The sequence below is a fragment of the Hemiscyllium ocellatum genome, chromosome 50 (assembly GCF_020745735.1).
Source record: "Hemiscyllium ocellatum isolate sHemOce1 chromosome 50, sHemOce1.pat.X.cur, whole genome shotgun sequence".
NCBI lineage: Eukaryota > Metazoa > Chordata > Chondrichthyes > Orectolobiformes > Hemiscylliidae > Hemiscyllium > Hemiscyllium ocellatum.
In genome coordinates, this window is record NC_083450.1 from 5227727 (window position 1) to 5244110 (window position 16384).

The 16384-nt window shown below is 45.3% G+C and overlaps 1 protein-coding gene across 4 annotated transcripts in view; it reads right to left on the minus strand.

Moving 5' to 3' along the window:
* Positions 1-16384, minus strand: part of bnipl (BCL2 interacting protein like) — a 70739-nt gene that overhangs the window by 8398 nt on the left and 45957 nt on the right. For all 4 annotated transcript variants that reach the window (XM_060820534.1, XM_060820538.1, XM_060820536.1 and 1 more), the window contains exons 4-6: positions 16057-16284; positions 5187-5360; positions 2575-2677 (exon numbers count right to left, since the gene is read on the minus strand). In XM_060820534.1, the coding sequence (XP_060676517.1) occupies positions 2575-2677; positions 5187-5360; positions 16057-16284 (505 nt within the window). The remainder of the gene's footprint in view (positions 1-2574; positions 2678-5186; positions 5361-16056; positions 16285-16384) is intronic.

The window sequence follows — 16384 nt, forward strand, 5'->3', positions numbered from 1 at the left end:
ACACGACAGTCGCATTTCTGTGGAATGGGGTCGATTCAGTTTTTGGCACTCAGCTTTTAAGTCACTTACTTAAAAGTCACTACAAAAGGCTAACCGGTTTAAATCAATGACAGAAACTGATGTCGCCTGTAAAAGGGTCAAGAATGAAAGGGTGCAGATATTTTGCCTATGAAGCAAGTGCGATGCGAGGGAAAAAACTGAGTCAATTTTGACTCAAAACTATTTAGCTGTTCCTTCACAGTCACTGGGTCAACATCCTGGAACCTTATTCCTATAAGCTCTGCAGATGTTCTTACATCAGTTGAAGGAAGGTCACTACCACCTTCTCAGGGGCAGTTATGCATGGGCAATAAATGCTGGCTCAACTATCATAGTGGGACATGGGATTTTAAGCGAGCACATGTTCGAGCTTGAAGAATATTCCTTACATTGGGTGCCAGTTATGCCTCAGTGGATAGCATCACATCAGAAGGTCTTGTGCAGGTGTTTCAGGACATTGGGGCTACCTTGAGATGATGAAATGGAGCTGCTCCTCACTGGGGCATAAATAGCACAGTGTGGGTAACATTAAAGATCCTTAGACAGCACCTTGCAAACTCACAACCACTTCCATCTAGAAGGGCCAGGGTAGCAGATATGTGTGCCACTCACTGTACCGATTTGAAAATACATCACCACTCCTTCACTGTTGCTGGGTCAAAATTGCTAGAATCGCCTCCCCACAGACACTGGTAGAATTCCCTCCCTAGAGGCACCATAGACTGCAGTCAATCAAAAAACCAGCTGACAACCATCTTCGCAAGGGCAATAAATGCTGGTCAGCTAGCAACACCATCTCCCATTAGGGAATAACAAAAAGACATATGCAGTGAGGCATGTGGAGTAAATTGTCTAGCATTAGGTGGTAAAGCTTGTAGAATAATCTTTCCACAATACTACAGAAAAACTAAAGCCTGTTATATCTATGAATGCCATGTATTGTATTATTTAGTCTTAATATGTAATAAAGTATTTATAAAGAAGCCCAAATTTGAAGACAGTTGTTAATGTTGCCTTCTCCTCAACCAGTCTGTCTTGAGCCTAAACTCCAAGATGTGGGTATAAACATTATTCAGCAATTTTTGATTTGATTTATTATTGTCATACATATCTAGGTACAGTGCAAAGTTTTGTTTTACATGCAGTACAGGTGGATCATAACATACAAAGTGCACAAGGGTAATAGAACAGGGCGAGGAATACAATGTTAAAGCTGCAGAGAAGCTGTAAAAAGCAAGGTCAACATTAAATTTGAAATTTGAGGGGTCTATTCAAAAGTCTAATAACAGTGGCAAAGAAGCTGTTCTTGAACCTGTTGGTACGTGTGATTAAACCTTTGTATCTACAGCCCGACAGAAGAGGTTGGAAGAGATTATAGCCAGGATGGGATGGGTCTTTGATGATGTTGGCTGCCTTCCTGAGGCAGTGAGAAATATAGATAGATTCAATGGATGGAAGGTTGGATTGCATGATGGAATGGGCTATGTTCACAACTCTCTGTAGTTTCTTACAGTCCTGGGCAGAGCAATTGCATACCAAGCTGTGATGCATCCTGATACAATGCTTTCTATGGTGCATCCAGAAAAATTGGTAAGTGTCTAAATGGACGTGCCAAATTTCCTTAGCCTCCTGAGGAAGTAGAGTAGGTTCTAGTCTTTAAGGATTGGAGTCTAAACTCTAGGCCAGCTCTCCTAGTGTGTGGAACTGAAGGAGTGCTGCACGTCTGAGGTGCTGTCTCTCAATGGTGTTAAACAAAGGACCCTGGCGACCTGGCTAATGTTTATTCTCAAATTGACATCACACGTGAATACAAAAGGAGGTATGGTTGCTGTCTGGGAACTTGCCGTGTGCAAATTGATTGCCATGTTTCCTACATGGCAGCACGGTGGCTCAGTTATGGGGGCGGCATGGGTTCAGTGGTTAGCATCGCTGCCTCACAGGGCCAGGGACCCCAGTTGACTGCCCATGTGGAGTTTGCACAGTCTCCCCTGTTCTGCGTGGGTTTCCTCCAGGTGCTCTGGTTTCCTCCCACTATCTAATGATGTGCAGTTTAGGTGAATTGGCCATGCTAAATTGCCCATTGTGTTCAGGGATGTGTAGGTTGGGTACATTAGTCAGGAGTAAATGTAGAGTAATAGGGTAGGGAAATGGGTTTGGGTGGGATACTCTTTGGAGGGGTCGGTGTGGACTAATTGGGCCAAAGGTCCTGTTTCCACACTGTAGGGATTCTACGATTCTATAATACACTACAGTAGTGAGAGCTTTCCAAAAACAAACACTTCAACAGCTGTGAAACGTTTTGGGACGTCCTGAAACATCCTTTGTAAAAATCTGTTGTTGAATAAATTGCTTCATAACAGACGGCAACCAAGTGGCAGCCATGAAAGTCTGACTAGCACAACTTGGAATCTAAAATCATTCTCCCAAGGAATAATGTTCCTCAATTTCCCAAAATAGTGCAGTTAGCCAAACATCACATCAAAGGCACGAAATAGAAGGCTTTTAAAGATCAGGATATACAAAGTAGTTCATTACCTAAAGAGATTTTCCATCACGTTTTCATAATCAGGTAGACTGCTTTCCGGCAAATAGCATGAGGAAAACACAATGATTGCAGTTAAACTCTCCCCAAAGCAACCTGGTAGAAAGAGAGCAAGCATTATTGATCAGGTCAAAGTTTTCATCTTTCCCACCTCTCCACATCCGAGAGATTTTTATAAATTACCAGGTTGGTTGAAATGAAGGTTGCACACTCCTCTGGATACCAGAGAAGATTTACAAGAACCATCTTGGGGATGAAGGGCTTGTTACATGAGCAGTAGTTAGGGATTCTGGGTCTGCACTTGATAGGAGTTTAGAAGCAGCGGGGTGCGTTCTGATTGAATATTACAGAACACTAAGTGGCCTGGATAGAGTAGATGTGGAGTAGATGTTTTCACTCGGAGGAGACTAGGACCCGTTCACTTTATTACCTATTGTCTCTCCTGCACTTCACCCCATAAGACTTCAAGTTAGAGGCTTTTAAAAAATATGTCATTGCCACGCAGGCAAACATTGCTACACATCCCGGATTGTCCTTGACAACTGAAGGGCTTCCTAGGCCCATTTCAAAGACCAGTTAAGAATTAACCTCTCTGTGAATCTGCAGTCCCATTCCTGTCCAGATCAGTTCAAGGTGGATGATTTTCAAAGTACGTTAATGAATCAGATGGGTTTCTTTGTTTACACAGCAATGACAGATTCATGGCTATCTTCACTGAAACTTGCTTCACATCCAAGATTTATTAATACTTTAAATTCCACCGGTTTCCATGGTGGGATTTGAACTCTTGTCCTCACTCCATTAGCTGAAAATGTGTTGCTGGAAAAGCGCAGCAGGTCAGGCAGCATCCAAGGAGCAGGAGAATCAACGTTTCGGGCATGAGCCCTTCTTCAGGAATGATGCCCGAAACGTCGATTCTCCTGCTCCTTGGGTGCTGCCTGACCTGCTGCGCTTTTCCAGCAACACATTTTCAGCTCTGATCTCCAGCATCTGCAGTCCTCAATTTCTCCTAGAAGATCCTCACTCTATTAGCCTAGACTTCACAATTATAATGGTCACAGGCTTCCAGTCTGAAAAATAACCCTCCACCACCACCCTCTGTCTTCTACCTTTGAGTTTTGTATCCAAATGCCTAGATCTCCCTATATTCTGTGAGATCTAATCTTGCTAATCAGTCTCCCAGGGGAACCTTGTCGAATGCCTTACTGAAGTCCATTTAGATCACATCTACCACTATGCCCTCATCAATCCTCTTTGTTACTTCCTCAAAAACCTCAATCAAGTTTGTGAGACATGATTTTCCATGCACAAAGTCATGTTGACTATCCCTAATCAGTCCTTGCCTTTCCAAATACATGTACATCCTGTCCCTCAGGATTCCTTCCAACAACTTGCCCACCACCGACGTCAGGCTCACTCATCTGTAGTTCCCTGGCTTGTCCTTACCACCCTTCTTAAATAGTTAGCCAACCTCCAGTCTTCCTGCACCTCACCTGTGACTATCGATGATACAAATATCTCAGCAAGAGGCTCAGCAATCATTTCTATTGCTTCCCATCGAGTTCTAGGGTACACCTGATCAGGTCCTGGGGATTTATCCACCTTTACCCGTTTCAAAACATCCAGCACTTCCTCCTCTATAATCTGGACATTTTGCAAGATGTCATCATCTATTTTCCTACAGTCTATATCTTCCATATCCTTTTCCACAGCAAATACTGATTTGGTACAATTGCAACATTTAAGAGACATTTGGATGGGTATATGAATAGAAAGGGTTTGGAGGGATATGGGCCGGGTGCTGGCAGGTGGGACTAGATTGGGTTGGGATATCTGGTCAGCCTGGACGGATTGGACCGAAGGGTCTGTTTTCATGCTGTACATCTCTATGACTCCATTCCTCACCCTGCTCTATCCATGTCTCCAAAATGGCCGCAACATATTTCAGGAAGGATGTGGAAGCATTGGAAAAGGTGCAGAGGAGATTTACCAGGATGTTGCCTGGTCTGGAGGGAAGGTCTTATGAGGAAAGGCTGAGAGACTTGGGTCTGTTCTCATTGGCAAGAAGGTGGCTGAGGGGGGATTTGATAGAGACATACAAGATGATCAGAGGATTAGATAGGATAGACAGTGAAAGTCTTTTTCCTAGGATGATGACGTCAGCTTGTACAAGGGGGCATAACTACAAATTGAGGGATGATAGATTTAAGACAGATGTCGGAGGCAGTTTCTTTACTCACAGAATGATGAGGGTGTGGAATACCCTACCTGCCAATGTAGTCAACTTAGCCACATTAGGGAGATTTAAATAATCCTTAGATAAGCACATGGATGATTTTGGGATAGTGTAGGGGGACAAGCTGAGAATAGTTCACAGGTCGGCGCAACATCGAGGGCCGAAGGGCCTTTTCTACATTGTATTGTTCTATGTTCTACTAATCTACTGAAATTATCACTATGTCACCACTTCCCCTCAATCACGCAGCCGCTGTGGTAGAACTTGAACTCATGTCTTGGGAACATTACCAAATTAACAATCAGCCAACACATCGGTTGAGACCGGTCAAGAAAATAAACTAACCCACACTCAAACCAGGCGCCTCACCTCCGTGAGAAATGACTGCCTTGTACGGATCTACAACAGCCATGTCCACCCGATATTCCTGCTCTCCGATGTGGAAAACCCGCCATAGCTTTCCGTCTTCTGTCTCCTCGTCCGTCACGTGTCCCTGGAAACTCTCCGTGTCTGACAACGAGCGATACACCCGGGGCAGATCATCTGGCCAGGTTGGGGAAGGGTGGAGAGAAAGTAGCACTTAGGCGGAGAGCAATACAGAACTGGAGTGGTTGTCAACTCCATTTTGAAATTGGTATGAATGAGCTATTTGGGCTTTTCTTGGCTTGAACCATTCCAAATGTATTTTTGACAACCGACGAGAAAAATCATTTATTCCCCCCCCCCCCCCCACTTTCCATGCGACTCCTCCATTAACTAGGACCATTTTAAAAATGTTGGTGTGGCCAGGAAATTCTACCTCTGTCTCACTGGGTGGAACTGGAACTGGTTCTTCAAGTTCGAGCTCCTAATCTAAGTTTGTAGTCAGTATCTAATCTTCTCTCGGTTTGCTGCTCTCCAAAAGCTAAAAAACAAACCCCACCCCACCCCACAAATCCCAGCTGAATAAACTAAAGGGCATTTTCTTTATAGTTAATGTTAGTGGAGGAGTGGAAGTGAGGAGTTAGCAAACCAAAGTTTGGAATGAATTGTTTTATCCCCTAGACAAATACAGAATCGTTTTTAAAAATCACAAACTGGTCAATTAAATCTCAAAGTGGAGAGAATCAAAGCTAATTTCCAAGTGTGACAAATTTCAGTTAAGATGGAATAGGAAATCATCAGGGGGTTAGATGTTGCTTCTTAGTCAGTTATGGGTGCAAGAGTGCTTTTGATTGGTTCGTGAACACCAAAATATGTTCATGATTGGCTGTGCATGCAGGGAATCACAGCAGGCGCAACGGAAATTGACAACGCAAATCAAGTCACAATCAACAAATCTGCATGAAGGATACGCAGTCAGAGGCTTACCCATGGCTCATAAAATGGTGTGGCCCCAGAACACACACTCACTCTGGTGTGCGCGAATGATCATGCATCCATCTCACCAAATCTGTTTCCCCACCCAAACGTCCTGCACCATCTCTGCTTTGTGTCCAACACTCAAGGGCGTTTTTTTTTAAAAAAAAGAGTTGAGCTTCAATGCTGCTAAAAGGTCAGCAATGAAACCAAATCTCTGCACATGCTCTCTATTTACCAGTTTAAGATGGATTGGAATTTGAAACACAGCCCTACACGCCCTCAGCACATCTCAGGTGGAGACAAAAAATAAACTGCAGATGCTGGAACCCAAGCAGGAGGCTGGAAGTATACAGCAGGCTGGGCCGCATCAGGAGGTGGAGAAGTCAGCATTTTGGCTGTAACCCTTCTTTAGGACTGGGATAGGTGTAAGGGAAGCTGCAGATAAAGGGGGTGGGGGTTTCATGATGGTGAGATGGGGTTAAGTGAAGACAGGTTGAGTTTGTTTCACTGTGTGGCCAAAGAACTGGCGGGCTAAAGAGGTCAAGGCACTGTGGCAGTGAGAAAGGACTCATTGAGTGCACATGTGAGGGAGGCAAAGAACGTCTTCAAAGTAGGCATCCTTTGAAGAGACTTCACAGTGGTACAAACTTAGTTAGAGACAAAAAGAAACTGCAGATGCTGGGATCCAAACAGGAGGCTGGAAGTACACAGCAAGTCAGGCCGCATCAGGAGGTGGAGAAGTCAACGTTTCGAGTATCACCCTTCTTCAAGACTAGAGGTGGCTGTGAGGGGGAGCTGCAGATACCAGAGCACTTTATAGCCAATGGAGTGCTCCAGTTTGGAGATCTACATATCGTAATACAGGAAACATAGCAATTGATCTTTGCACAGCAAACTCCCACAAGGCAACTCATCAATTTTACTGATAATGGGTGGAAGGGATCAACGTTGCGCAGACTCCAGTTAGAACGATGGACATTGTTTGGATAGTACCAATTGTTGGGTTGACTCAGGAGAACAGAATTTGGAATCATTTTTCTCAGTTTACAGGATGTGGGCTTCACTGGCTAAAACAGCATCAGCTGCCCTTTGGGAAGGTTGTGAGCTGCTTTCTTGAATTCCTGCAGCCTAAAATGGTATAGAGACTCTCCAAGTTCCATTAGGAAGGGAGGGAGGAGGTCTGAGGATTTTGACCCAGTGACATTGAAGGAATGACCAATATAGTTCCAAGACAGGATGGTTAGTGTCTCGGAGGGGAACTTGCAGTTACCAGTCTCCACTCTCCTCTTTCTTAGCTGCGTTAGTAAGTCACATGTTTTGCAGCTGACGTTTTTTTGAAACAGATAAAGGCTCACCTCGTGTACAGGTAGAGCGCACACTGAGCAGGAGCGGACATGGGACTGCTGGGTAAGTGAGGCTTGATATTTGGGCGGTTGCTTTATCCAAAACACTACTCGGGTAGTGTCTTCCACCTGTCCTTCTCTGACCAAATAAAAAGGTTATGTGCACCGGATTGGTAAGGTGACTAGTTTCTTTATTTTTTTAGTTTTTCAGTAATCTCGTTGGGAATTTAGAATAATGGGATGGACGTTAGGGCAGTTGAATGTTCCTCCTGCAGAATGTGGGAGGTAAGGGTCACCAGTAGTGTCCCTGCTGACTGCACCTGTGGGCAGTGCACCCAACTCCAGCTCTTCGAAAACCGTGTTAGAAAACTGGAGCTGGAGCTGGATGAACTTCGGATCATTCGGGAGGCGGAGGAGTTTACTGAGGGGAGTTACAGGGAGGTAGTCACACCTCAGGTAAAAGAAGGTTACCATCAGGGGATGGAAAGGGAGCCAGCAAGCAGTGCAAGGAACCCCTGTGGCCGTTCCCCTCAATAACAAGTATACTGTTTTGGATACTACTGGGGGAGGGAAATGACTTACCAGGAGAAAGCAAATGGGCCCAGGTCTCTGGCACAGAGTCAGTCCCTGTTGCTCAGAAGGAAAGGGGAAAGAGGAGCAGAGTCATTGGGGCTTCATTGTTAGAGGGACAGATAGGAGGTTCTGTGCGAACAAAAGAGACTCACAGTTGGTGCGACGCCTCCCAGGGCCAGGGTTCGCCATGTCTCAGATTGTGTTTTCGGGATCCTTTAGGGAGATGAGAAGCAGCCCCATGTCGTGCTCCACAACGACATAGGTAGGAATAGAGATGGGGATTTAAGGCAGAAAGTCAGGGAGCTAGGGTGGAAGCTTAGAGCTAGAACAAACAGAGTTGTAATCTCTGGTTTGTTGCCCATGCCACGTGCTAGCGAGGCGAGGAATAGGGAGAGAGAGGAGTTGAACACGTGGCTGCAGGGATGGTGCAGAAGGGAGGGTTTTGGATTCCTGGATGATTGGGGCTCTTTCTGGGTTAGGTGGGATCTCTACAAACAGGACGGTCTTCACCTGAACCAGAGAGGTTCCAATATCCTGGAGTGGAAATTTGCTACTGCTCTTCGGGTGGGTTTAAACTAATACAGCAGGGGGATGGGAACCTAACTTGTAGTTTGAGTGTACAGAGGTTGAGAGTAGTGAGGTCAGAACTAAGGTTTCAAGGTCACAAGAAGGCACTGGCAAGCCAGAAGTTGGTTTGAAGTGTTTCTAATTCAATGCCAGGAGCGTCTGGAATAAGGTGGGTGAACTTGCAGCATGGGTTGGTAACTGGGATTTCAATGATGTGGCCATTATGGAGACATGGATAGATCAGGGACAGGAATGGTTATTGCAAATTCTGGGATTTAGATGATTCAGTAAGAATAGAGAAAATGGTAAGGGGGTGGGGGGAGACACTCAGTCAAGGACAGTTTTATGGTTGCAGAAAGTACATTTGAGGATTCATCAACTGAGGTAGTCTGGGTTGAGATTAGAAACCAGAAAGGAGAGGTCACCCTGCTGGGAGTTTTCTATAAGCCTCTGAATAGTTCCAGAGATGTAGAGGATAGGATAGCAAAGATAATTCTGAGTAGGAGCGAGAGTAACCATGTAATTGTTATAGGGGTCTTTAACTTTCCAAATATTGACTGGGAATACTATATTCAACTACTTTAGATGGGTCAGTTTTTATCCAATGTGTGCAGGAGGATTTCCTGAAACAGTACATAGACAGGCCAACAAGGGGCGAGGCCACATTAGATTTGTTACTGGGTAATGAACTTGGCCAAGTGTTAGATTTGGAGGTAGGTGAGCACTTTGGTGACAGTGTCCACAATTTGGTTATGTTTACTTTAACGATGGAAAGGGACAGGTATATACTGCAGGACAAGAGTTATAGCTATGGGGAAAGGCAATTATGATGCCATTAGACAAGATTTAGAATGCAAAGGATGGAGAAGGAAACTACAGGGGATGGGCACAATTGAAATGTGGAGCATATTCAAAGAACAGCCACTGCGGATTCTTGATAAGTATATACCGGTCAGGCAGGGAGGAAGTTGAGTGCAGGGGCCTTGGTTTACTAAGGAAGTTGAAACTCTTGTCAAGAGAAAGAAGGCAACTTATGTTAGGATGAGATGTGATGGCTCAGTTAGGGCGCTTGAGAGTTACAAGTTAGCCAGCAAAGACCTAAAGAGAGAGCTCAGAAGAGCCAGGAGGGGACATGAGAAGTCATTGGCAGATAGGATCAAGAAAAAACCCTAAAGCCTTCTATAGGTATATCAGGAATAAAAGAATGCCTAGAGTAAGATTAGAGCCAATCAAGGAAAGTAATGGGACTTATGTGTGGAGTCAGAGGAGATAGGGAAAGCACTAAATGAATACTCGGTCAGTATTCACACTAGAAAAAGTCAATAATGTCAAGGAGAATACTGAGATACAGACTACTAGACTAGATGGGATTGAGGTTCATAAGGAGGAGGTGTTAGCAATTCTGGAAAGTGTAAAAATAGATAAGTCCCCTGGGCAGAATGGGATTTATCCAAAGATTTTTTGGGATGCCAAGGAGGAGATTGGCGAGCCTTTGGCTTTGATCTTTTTGTCATCATGGTCTACAGGAATAGTGCCAGAAGACTGGAGGATAGCAAATGTTGTTCCCTTGTTCAAGAAGGGGAGTAGAGACAACCCTGGGAATTATAGACCAGTGAGCCTTATTTCGGTTATGGGTAAAGTGTTGGAAAGGGTTATAAGAGATAGGATTTATAATCATCTAGAGAGGAGTAAGCTGATAAGGGATAGTCAACCTGGTTTTGTGAAGGGTAGGTCATGGCTCACAAAGGGTTTAGATCAGAGTGGTGCTGGAAAAGCACAGCAGGTCAGGCAGCATCAGAGGAGCAGGAGAATCGATGTTTCGGGCAAAAACCCTTCACCAGGAATGGCATCTGCAGTCCTCACTTTTGCCCATGCCTCACAAACCTTATTGAGCTCTTTAAGAAGGTGACCAAACAGGTCAATTAGGGTAAAACGGTTGATGTGGCGTGTACGTTTTTCAGTAAGGCATTTAATAAGGTTCCCCACGGTAAGCTATTGCACAAAATACAGAGGCATGGGATTGAGGGTGATTTAGCAGTTTGTAACAGAAATTGGCTTGCTGAAAGAAGACAGGTTGATGGGAAATATCTTGGAGTTCAGTTACTAGTGGTGTGCCACAAAGATCTGTTTTGTGTCCACTACACTGCTGATTGTCATTTTCATAAATGACCTGGATGAAGGCATAGAAGGATGGGTTAGTAAATTTGCGGATGACACTAAGGTCGGTAGAGTAGTGGATGGGGATGAAGGATGTTGTAGGTTACAGAGGGACACAGATAAGCTGCAGAGCTGGGCTGAGAGTTGGCAAATGGAGTTTAATGCGGAAAAGTATGAGATGATTCACTTTGAAAGGAATGCAGAGTACTGGGCTTATGGTAAGATTCTTGGTAGTGTAGATGAGCAGAGAGATCTTGGTGTCCATGTACATAGATCCTTTAAAGTTGCCACCCGGGTTGATAGAGTTGTTAAGAAGGCATACAGTGTGTTAGCTTTTATTAGTAGAGGGATTGAGTTTTGGAACCTTGAGGTCATGCTGCAGCTGTACAAAACTCTGGTGTGGCCGCACTTGGCGTATTGTGTACAGTTCAGGTCACTGCATTATGGGAAGGACATGGACGCTTTGGAAAGGGTTCAGAGGAGATTTACCAGGATATTGCCTGGTATGGAGGGAAGGTCTTTCAAGGGAAGGCCGAGGGAACTGAGGCTGTTTTCATTAGAGAGAAGAAGGTTGAGAGATGACTTACTTGAGACATATAAGATAATCAGAGGGTTAGATAGGTTGGACAGTGAGAGCCTTTTTCCTTGGATGGTGATGGCTAGCACGAGGGGACATAGCTTTAAGTTGAGGGGTGATAGACGTAGGACAGATGTCAGGGGTAGTTTCTTTACTCAGAGTTGTAGGGGCGTGGAACACCCTGCCAGCAACAGTAGTAGACTTGCCAACTTTAAGGGCATTTCAATGGTGATTGGATAGGCATATGGATGAGAGTGGAATAGTGTAGGTTAGATGGGCTTCAGATTGGTTTCACAGGTCAGCACAACATCGAGGGCCAAAGGGCCTGTACTGCGCTGTAAGGTTGTATGTTCTAAAGAGCAGGAGCTGTCATAGTGTGGGAAATGCAGCAGCCAATTTGTGCACAACAAGCTCCCACAAACAGCAGGGCGGCAATGGCCCAGATCATCTGTGATTTGGTGTTGTCGAAGATAAATATTGACCAAACAGGGAGAACCTCCACCCCCCGCATCTGATGTTCTTCGAGTAGCAGTTGTGGGATGTTTTAAATCTGCCCAAAAAGGGTCAAAACCAAGCCTTAGATTCTCATTTTAAAAGATGGCATCATCAGATAATGCTGTGAGGGGAATATTGGCTTATGGGCCTCAGTTTCTTCAGTTAGACTGGAACCTTTTTGACTCTGAGGTGACAGAGCACTGCTTGCTGACCTACAACTAATACGATGGAATACCATCATGGATCCAGGAAAGGAGATAGACATGAGGTTTCACAGATATGGCCATATGGAAATGGCCACACACTGTAAGGAGGGTGGGAACGAGAGAGTAAACAGCCCTTGGATTGTTTGTATATCAGGGATAATAATGTGGAATTAGTCATAGAGTTGTACAGCACAGACACAGACCCTTCAGTCTATGTCGATGAGATATCCTAAATTCATTTTGTCCGATTTGCCAGCATTGGCCCATATCCCTTTACACCCTGCCTATTAATATATCCAGGTAAAAACAATGACTGCAGATGCTGGAAACCAGATTTTGGATTAGTGTGCTGGAAGAGCACAGCAGTTCAGGCAGCATCCGAGGAGCTGCAAAATCGACGTTTCAGGCAAAAACCCTTCATCAGACCTTTCAAATGTTGTAATTGTACCAGCCTCCACCACTTCCTCTGGCAGCTCATTCCATACACACACCTCTGAGTGAAGAAGTTTTCCCTTAGATCCCTTTTAAATTTTTCCCCTCTCACCCTAAACCTATGCCCCTCTAGTTTTGGACTCCCCTACCGATCTTGGCTATTCACCCTACTTGTGCCCCTCATGATTTTATAAACCTCAGTGAGGTCACCCCTGAGCCTCCGATGCTCCAGGAAAATGGCCCCAGCCTATTCAGCCTCTCCCAATAGCTCAAATTCTCCCAAGTCTGGCAGCATCCTTGTAAATCTTTTCTGAACCCTTTCAAGTTTCACAACATCAGGAGCAGATTGTGTATTCTTTCAGGGCCAGTGTGGAACAGATCCTCAACTTACTAGTTCCATTCAGTCAACAGCTTTAAATCCACCTTCCTCACAAATCTTCGAGGAGAAAGTGAGGTCTGCAGATGCTGGAGATCAGAGCTGAAAATGTGTTGCTGGAAAAGCGCAGCAGGTCAGGCAGCATCCAAGGAACAGCAGAAGGGCTCCTGAAGAAGGGCTTATGCCCAAAACGTCAAATCTCCTGTTCCTTGGATGCTGCCTGATCTGCTGTGCTTTTCCAGCAACACATTTTCAGCTTCCTCACAAATCTACCAATATCTCTCACAGCCTAGTTTGCTTAGCAAAGTTACTGAGCTTGCTGGGGGTTTCATTTCCATCTGGCTGTAAAGTCATGTTGTAACTCAAGGATGGAAGCAGGGGCTAGCTCACCACGATCAATCAGTGTTATACATTGACTATTTGTGAGTATGCAGTGCTCAATATAGCAGGTCACAACTTCGGGAGCCCCACTTTGGAAAGGATAGAACGTAGAAAAGTACAGCACCGAACAGGCCCTTTGGCCCACAATGTTGTGCCGGGGATTAGTCCTAATGTGAAATAAAATAACTTAATCTACGCACCCCTCAACTCACTGCTATCCATGTGCATGTCCAGCAGTCGCTTAAATGTCCCTAATGACTCTGCTTCCACCACCGCAGCTGGCAATGCATTCCATGCATTCACAACTCTCTGCGTAAAGAACCTACCTCTGACGTTCCCTTCTAAACCTGTCTCCTAATATTTTTAAAACTATGACCCCTCGTGCCAGTCAACCCTGTCTTGGGGAAAAGTCTCTGGCTATTGATTCGATCCATGTCTCTCATTATCATGTATACTTTGATCAGGTCACCTCCCTTCCTCCTTCTCTCCAGAGAGAAAAGTCCGAGCTTAGTCAACCTCTCTCCATAGGGCAAGCCCTCCAGTCCAGGCAGCATCCTCTTTGCACCCTCTCCAAAGCCTCTGTATCTTTCCTATAGTAGGGTGACCAGAACTGGACACAATATTCCTAGTGTGGTCTCACCAGGGACTTGTACAGCTGTAACAAAACCTCGCAGCTCTTAAACTCGATCCCCCGTTAATGAAAGCCAAAACACCATATGCTTTCATAACAACCATATCTACTTAGGTGGCAACTTTGAGGGATCTATGTACTTGAGTACCAGCGCACAGCTAAAAGATAGGGGAGAACATATGAAGGGAGGGCAGCTGATGGCTCAATCACTGAATTTCACTCGGGAGTTCTGATGTCACGTACATGACCTTGTCCCCACTGTAGCCGTTGAAGAAGGAGACACAGCATCTACTTAATGTCCCTTATATATGGGACCCGTGCCTCTTAAAATATAGGTCTACCACTGTCTAACTAAATGGCTCAGTAGACTTCAAGGGATTAAATGGCCTCCTCCCATTCCTAGGTTGTCTCTCTCACAACTGTGTGTCTTGTGTGAAACATACAAAACACTGGATTGACTGGGGGGAGAACACAGGACAATACAGCCCAGAGAGATTGTGCAAAATGGCTGCATCCAGCCTTTTCCTTCTACTTTCATCTTGTTGCAGCAATCCCCTACTACTGTCCAATCACACAGCTCTGCTTCCTCTAAGGTTGGAACAGAGGGTATAGGACCAGGAGTAGGCCATTTGATCCTTCAAGCATACTGTACCACTCAACTAGATCATGGCTGTTCTTACACCTCAACATCATTTTCCTGCATTTCTTAATATCTAGAAATCTTACAGTGAATCAGTCTTGAATATACTCTGCAACTGAGCCTCCACAAGCCTCTGGAGATAAAGAATTCCGAAATTGCAGCACTTGCTGAGCAAATAAATTCCTCCTTGCCTCAATTGTAAGTGGCCAACTCCTTATTCTGAGACCATTCCCTGGTTCGAGACCTTTCACACCCACTCAGCTATGGGGAAGCATCTTCCTGTTTTTCTGTCCCAACAAGAGCATTTTTCATTCTTTTAAACCCGAAAGGATACGGGTCCAGTCAATTTTATCTTTGCTCAGAAGACAATATCGCCATCACTGGAATCAGTCCGGTAAACCTTCAGTGCACTTGCTCTATGGGAGGCATATCCTTCCTTTGGTAAAGAGACAAAACCTGTATACGTGTGATCGCACTAAAGCTCTATCTGATGGCAGTAAAATTTCTTTACACCTGTACTCAAATCCTCTAGTGCTAAAGGCCAGTGCAGGAAGTAGAGTAGATTAATCTACGTCCACCACCAACCTAATTCAATAATGGGTGAACGACATTAGATTTGATTCCCTACCATATGGAAACAGGCCATTTGGCTCAGCAAGTCCACACTGACCCTCCGAAGAGTTACCCACCCAGACCCATTCCACTACCCTACATATACTCCTGACATGCTTTCTTTTCAGGGCAGCATGGTGGCTCAGTGGTTAGCATGGCTGCCTCACAGCCCTGGGTTCGATTCCAGCCTCGGGCGACTGTCTGTGTGGAGTTTGCACATTCTCTCCCTGTGTCTGCGTGGGTTTCCTCTGGGTGTTCCGGTTTCCTCCCACAATCAGAAAGATGTGCAGGTCAGGTGAATTGGCTAAGCTAAATTGCCCATAGTGTTAGGTGCATTAGTCAAGGGTAAATGGGTCTGGGTGGGTTACTCTTCGGAGGGTCGGTTTGGACTTGTTGGGCCGAAGGGCCTGTTTCCACACTGTCGGGAATCGAATCTAATGCACCTAACACTATGGACGCTTTAGCATGACCAATTCACCTAACTTGCACATCTTTGGATTGTGGGAGGAAACCCACGCAGACGCAGGGAGAATGTGCAAAATCCACACAGACAGTCGCCCGAGGCAGGAATCAAACCCAGGTCTCTTGTGCCATGAGGCAGCAGCGCTAACCACTGAGCCACTGTGCCGCCAATGTGTGCCAGAGGAAGTAGGGGAGAGGTGAACACTCCGAGGAGCAATGCTGTGCTCCCCTCTGGCAGCCTATGCGCAGGAAAGAGGGGCATCGCTGAGAGTGGAGGGGAAAACCTGCCTTCGACCATGAGAGAAATGGGGCTGCCGCAGCTACCAGAGTCACTGTCGAGCTAACATGGAGCTAACTCGATGGAGGAAGAGACAGGAAATGAATGGAGACAGTTGTTCAGAGGAGATGATTAAGAGTATTGATTAGAAGTTGATTGGTTTGTTTACCTTCCCACTCAAATTCATTACCATTCTCCGGCAACTCAAATGATTCACTATCTGAAGGAGTATCTAATTCATCTAAATTTAGATCAGAGGAATCCCCTTCCGGTTCATCTGGAGTCCTTTCCTCGGAGCGTGTGGTCTCCCCATCGCCTTCCAGGGTCAAACTGATTGCTGGCGCAAGGAGTCGCTTTTTATGCTTGTTCCCACACAGTTGTAAAGTGTTGGGCGGCACTGACGGAGAAATAAAGAGAGATGACTTAGAATCATAGAGATGTACAGCATGGAAACAGACCCTTCGGTCCAACTCGTGCATGCTGACCAGATATCCCAA